Source organism: Ammodytes marinus, assembly GCF_949987685.1.
Source record: "Ammodytes marinus genome assembly, chromosome: 23".
In the NCBI taxonomy this organism is placed as follows: Eukaryota; Metazoa; Chordata; class Actinopteri; order Uranoscopiformes; family Ammodytidae; genus Ammodytes; species Ammodytes marinus.
The window spans coordinates 9,041,875-9,047,725 of NC_137227.1; the positions used below are offsets into that span (position 1 = coordinate 9,041,875).

The 5,851-nt window shown below is 43.7% G+C and overlaps 1 protein-coding gene across 1 annotated transcript; it reads right to left on the bottom strand.

Annotated features, from left to right (window-relative positions):
* Positions 1–4,132: 4,132 nt before the first annotated feature.
* Positions 4,133–5,443, bottom strand: LOC307269070 (alpha-2 adrenergic receptor-like; the record flags this gene model as incomplete). The annotated part of the gene is made up of 1 exon (XM_080051896.1): positions 4,133–5,443. The coding sequence occupies one exon, from the start codon at positions 5,441–5,443 to the stop codon at positions 4,133–4,135; it is 1,311 nt and encodes a 436-aa protein (XP_079908022.1).
* Between the last annotated feature and the right edge of the window lie 408 nt (positions 5,444–5,851).

Here is a 5,851-nt window from a genome sequence, read left to right on the forward strand (position 1 = left end):
CTGCCCCCAAGTGGCCAGTTTACGGAAACTTTGTCAACAGTCATTGCGACTGTAATGGATATGTGTTGTAAAGAGTTTTGACTGTTTCCACTTTCATGAGAATCACCGCAGAGCCCGGTGTTGCTTCTGACGGATTGCTTAAAACCATTTCTCCGAGCATCCATTGTTTGAACGGCATTAATGTCAGAGCACTGTACAGACAGGACAGGTTCCTTGTAGGATCTGTAGATTTGTATTCTGTTGGTTACTTTTTGTTTGTTTTTTTCACTTGAAATGCCTTTTGAAAAACAACCTTTTACCAACCAAACTTTTCTTTTTAACAGAAAACCGTTTCCCTGTTGACTCTTTCACCTTGATCTCAGGCCAGTAAAAGAAGCGAACCCGCCTTCAATTTTCCTGAAGTGTTCCCTCAGCGCTGACTCTTCAAACAAGGTGCAGACTGGAGAGTTTATGAAAGCTGTAAAATCTCATGCTCCAGTGATCGTTGAAAACTTTTTAAAACCACGGTTTGTTTTATGACATCTGAGAACCTTGAGGGTTAATATGCAGCCAAAACACATTTAATTAATCCCTATGAAGGAGGCCCTGTTTATCCCAAACCTATACAGTATGGAAAAGATAAGGAAAGAAGGAAGGAGAACATTAGATTCATCTGATGTATCTTTCTTAATGAGAAGAGTAGCAATAAGGTTTGGTTTGGATTGTAATTGTCCTTGTTTCTGACAGTGAGCAACACCATGTTTTGGCTGGTGAAGACATTTAATTACACAATGGCGACCGAGAGATATTTGCCTTCTATTTTCCATCAGCCTCTTTTACAACAACCTGTTTATCCTCCTTATTCAAGCAATTGAACAGACAAGGATACTGTGTTGTTCTTACATTTGTTTTTTTGGTTGGTAAGTCTCTGATTGTTGGCCAACGGTAGTGCAAATAACAGCAGATGGACTGGTAACTTGATACACAAATGCCTTTCGACTGCACTCACAGGGAAGCCACAGCAGAAAAGTAGGAGGGAAAAACAGCAAGAGTTTGGTGGGTAGAATTCACTTTGACATCAGTCCTGCCCACGGATTATGACGTAGCCAGAACCGACATCCTGGTGTATCAAAACCTGGTGTATCAAAAAGGTCACCAACACTCTCTGTGGCGTCCTCCATATATTTCATACTAGTGAGCGAATAATATTGTTTGGGCTTTAGTCAACTTATTTGGAAAGTGACTAAAGGCCCCTGATGGAGGAAGATAATGACCAATCTGCTCCAATCTGATTTTAAATTATTCATGTTTCCACCAAATTTGGACGTCAGTTTACACTGAGCCATGCCCATCACAGTGAGACCAAATGTTGGGTATCACTGGCTTTGCATCAATTTTTTTCTCTTTCAGCCAAAGCGTTTACTGCTGGAATGGGTTTGATTACCAATGTGTCGAATTTGAATTTGATAAAGTAATTTATTCACACTCACAAAAAGCATTGTTATTGATAGTTCCTGGACTGCCAACATCTATCAAATGAGCTTAAAAGCAAAGGAAAGTCATAAATCACTAAAGTAGAATAATGGCTTTGTAATCAAAAGCTGTTAATTGTTTCTACAAGTACATGGTCTCTCCCTCTGTGACTGTATCACAAGTATTAGAATTAAACATGGCAACAACATTTGATAAACGATTGTAGCAACATGTGTATGATCATTAAAGGGCGCTTCATATTGTCAACTTCACACCAAAAGTTCACATAAAACGACTTCACCTTTTATTTTTGCACAACAGCAGACAACTTAAGCAGGGCAAGATGTATATTGCACTTTGCAAAATATAAATCTAAAATCAGCAAACAAACAAAGAGGTAGTTTCTTTAAAAATAAATGCAAATAAATGCATTTGTTCTTCAATCATTTACGGCCACTGTGAAAATAATCACCTCTTTTTCGCATCATAAAAAATAATTTAGCTTAGAGTGCCAGCCCTCTTCTGTGCCATCTCAAATGTTTAGGGTGCAGTCAGAGATCAGAGAAAAGACTCTGCAGTGATTGAGTCTTCAAGATGTTGTGCTTTGTGAGTTGTGTTATGAAATACTACAATGACCCAAAGCATCTAGATACTTATGAGACACGGCATGGTCCATTTAGAGCAAATATCCACAAAAAAGCCATAAAAGCCGACATGGCCAACAATATCATAGCAATATGACAAAAGGGAAATTAGGATAGGGTAAGTTCAGTGGTTACTTGTTTCCTAAATGAGGGTCGTAATACCAAAATAAAATAAATCTGAGATTCCTTTTATTTTATTCATGTTTCCTGAATGCTTTTCAATTATTCCTCTTTTCTTTAAAACTGCAAAGTAATTTTAGCCTTTCCGGCTTACAAATTATGCAAATAAATAATTTGACTAGGGAAAATTCATGGGGTTAAACTGCTTGACTGTTAGATATATTTAAGCCCGGGATGAGGGCTCACACATAACCAAGATACATTTTCAGGGGGAAACAAACGTGAAAGGTCATAACCAAGGTAACCACTGCTCTTTAGTGTGTAATGCAACTCCAGCGGACCTAAATCTACATTAACTGTGTGTGGATTGGTTTGTGCTAAAATGAATTGAAACGTCTTGACCAATACGGAGAACCTAAGCCCAACACCCACCTGATGAGGGTCTTCAGCTTTTTTCCCCTAATCTTAATTAAAGGAATAGTTTGACATATTAGGAAAAATGCCTTCTCGCTTTCTTGCCCAGGGTTAGGCGAGTGGATAGATACCACACTTGTGTCTGTACAGTAACTGTTTAGCTGGAGCTAGCAGTACGTCAATTAGTTTAGCTTAGCATAACGACTGCTAAAGGCGAAACAGCCTTTGTTTGATGGCAAAAAAATCAGCCTACCAGCTACTTTAAGCTCACTTAACACATTTGACCATGTTTGGTTTGTGTACAGATAAAAAATAACAAAAAATTACAATTCCTGTTTTGAACAGGATCAGTAACTTCATTGAGTTTGGTCCAAGCTCAGACCAGCACATAACTTCCTGTAAAATATCAGATTGTTGTGTCTATTTTTTTTACAGAATAAACTAACAAGATACTGCATTATGTAAGCTTTAAAGGTGCCATGAGGCTGATTTTTTTTTTTTTACCACTGAAGAGACCCAGGCTGTGCCCCTGTCTCCAGTCGTTATGCTAAACTATGCTAATCAGCTTCTTGCTGCTGCTACATATTAACTGTTTGGGCATGATGTCAGAATCACACTTTTCATCTCATGGCAAGAAAGGGCAAAAGCGCTGGGCCTGAAATGTAAACTATTCAGTTAAAGGTGGAGTCAGTGATTCTGGAGAACACTTGTCAAATAACTTTTTGTCATAATCATTGAATATCCTATCGATCCAATAGCTGTCAGAACTGCGTGTGAATTGAAAACAAAATCCAGTGTGAATACACAGCCTAGGCTTTGTTAAAGGCATGTTTCTATATGGTGGGCCCCCTTTGTTTACAGAACTGTGTATTAACACTGGATTTTTCTTCCCCTCACTAACAGTACAGACAGGCAATTGATCTTGAGGAAATATTCACTGATTTGGATAAAAAGTTATTTAGACAACAAACGCAGAATCACTGACTCCAACTTTAACTCTAAAATATGTCAGTTGTGTGCAAATGATCTGTAATCTGTAATAAAAAAATACCAAAACAGTAAATCTGTGACAAGAAGTATTCTAGCAGAAAAAGCAGAGGAATTCTATAACCTACATCACTGTGGGAAAAACAGAAGGGGTTCAAGGGGGGGCCAGGAGCTAATTTTTGCCCTGTGGGCCTCCTGATAAGTCCGGCCATGTGTGTATCCATTGTGGATGATTGAAGAACTCGATCGATGATGATACACTATAAATCAGTACAGCACACTTTAGCGGGAATAATGGAACTCACAAATCAGATTGTGAAAGCTTGTAACAGGAGAAGCATTGTATGTTGAAGCTTGTAGAGAGACACCCAGTATAGGTGATTGAGGGTGTGTGCTGCCGGACAATGAGACGTAACTGAGTACAATATGGCAGTAACAGGCAAACTCTTGATATTCCCTTGTAAGATTGTCACGGCATGGTATAGCAGCAGTTTGTTGCTCTTTTTTTTTGGATTCTAAAAAGACTTTTTCCAGGATTTGCAGAGGATCTTGTGGAATGCGTGTCTGAAGTCCCGGTTGAAGATGGTGTAAATGGCCGGGTTGAGGGAGCTGTTGCAGTAGCCGATCCAGAAGAAGAACTTAAAGAGCGTGTCGGGGATCTTACAGGAGTCCCTGCACACGCCGTACAGGCTGTAGCTGAAGAAAAAGGGGAACCAGCACACCACGAACACCCCCATGACCACGGCCAGCACGAAGGTGAACCTCTTCTCCCTGGCCTGAGAGACCTTCTTCCGGGCCACCGAGCTCCGGCGGCGCTTCCTCCGGGAGGCGAAGAGGTCCATGGATTTGTTGCTGACCCTGGCGATGCGGGTGGACTGCTTGGAGAGGCGGCTTTTCTTTTTGTTGGCTTTCTTGGAGTCCTGGTTCTGGTGCTGGGCCTTGTGACCTTTGCCCTCTGAGGACGAGCTCTCCTCCAGGTCGGCCTCCTCGGTCTGCAGCCCCACGGTAACGGTGCGTTGGCTGGGCGTAGGCGGGCACTGGCACTGACAGTGTCCGTTATTCTCCCCTCTCTCGCCCTGGAGGGGCGAGGTGGTGGCGGCTTTGCTCAGTCCGTTCTCTGTCTCGCCGTCTGCCCGTGGGTTTTTACCCGACATGCTCCTGGTTCTAGTTTTGGCCACTTGGTATATCCTGATGTACACGAGGATCATGATCACGCACGGGGCGAAGAAGGACGCGATGCTGGAGGAGAGGATGTACCACGTGTCGTCATTGAGCTCGCACTGTGGCTGCGCGCTGATATCTCTGTTGCCGTCTATAGTGATGAGCGGCGGGGACGAGATGAAGGCAGATATGAGCCACACTATAGCGATGATGCACTTGACGCGTTTGGGAGTGCGCTTCAGGTTGTACTCTACCGCCTGCGTAACGGACCAGTAGCGGTCCAGGCTGATGGCGCACAGGTGAACGATGGACGAGGTGCAGAACAACACATCCAAAGCCAGGTAAATACCGCACCAAACTTTCCCGAAATACCAGTAGCCCATGAGTTCGTTGGCCAGGGAGAAGGGCATGACCAGCGTTGCGACCAGGATGTCCGCGGTGGCCAGGGACACCAGGAAAAGGTTCTGCGGGGCTTTGAGCGCCCGGCTCGTCAACACCGCGATCACCACCAGGATATTTCCAACTACGGTGAAGAGGATGAGGAAACTCACAAGGGCAGCGATGCTGGCGATCGCTGCCAGAGAATATCCACTGTCCAGGCTCCAGGAGGAATTTAGATCGATCACCGTGAACGCGTCCATCGCGCTGGCGTTAAAGGAATCCATCCCCGAATACGTGCGTTCTTATAGAAAAATTCTGGTTGAATCTTGGCATCGGCATGAAACAACTGTCAGCCCTCTGAACGGCCGAAGAGTCCATCAAAAAGGCGCAGATTAGCGGCCAGTTGGTCAATCTGACGGCATGGATGGATACGCGCGCACATGGGTAAAACAAAATCCCCATTTAACACAGTCTTTGGAGGTTAAAGCAGCCTCTTAAACACGTGCATCTCAACATGACTAACTTAAATAACGGATAACCTTCCATGATGTGGCCCGCCCTGCTGTAGTCTTGCCACTCGTCTCCTCCTGTCTGTGCAGGAGTGGAGTGTGCCGTCCAGACGCAGCGCTGCCTCCGTCAGCATGGTGCGCTCTCTCTCTCTCTCTCGCCCCAAGTGATGATGCCCCATGTGT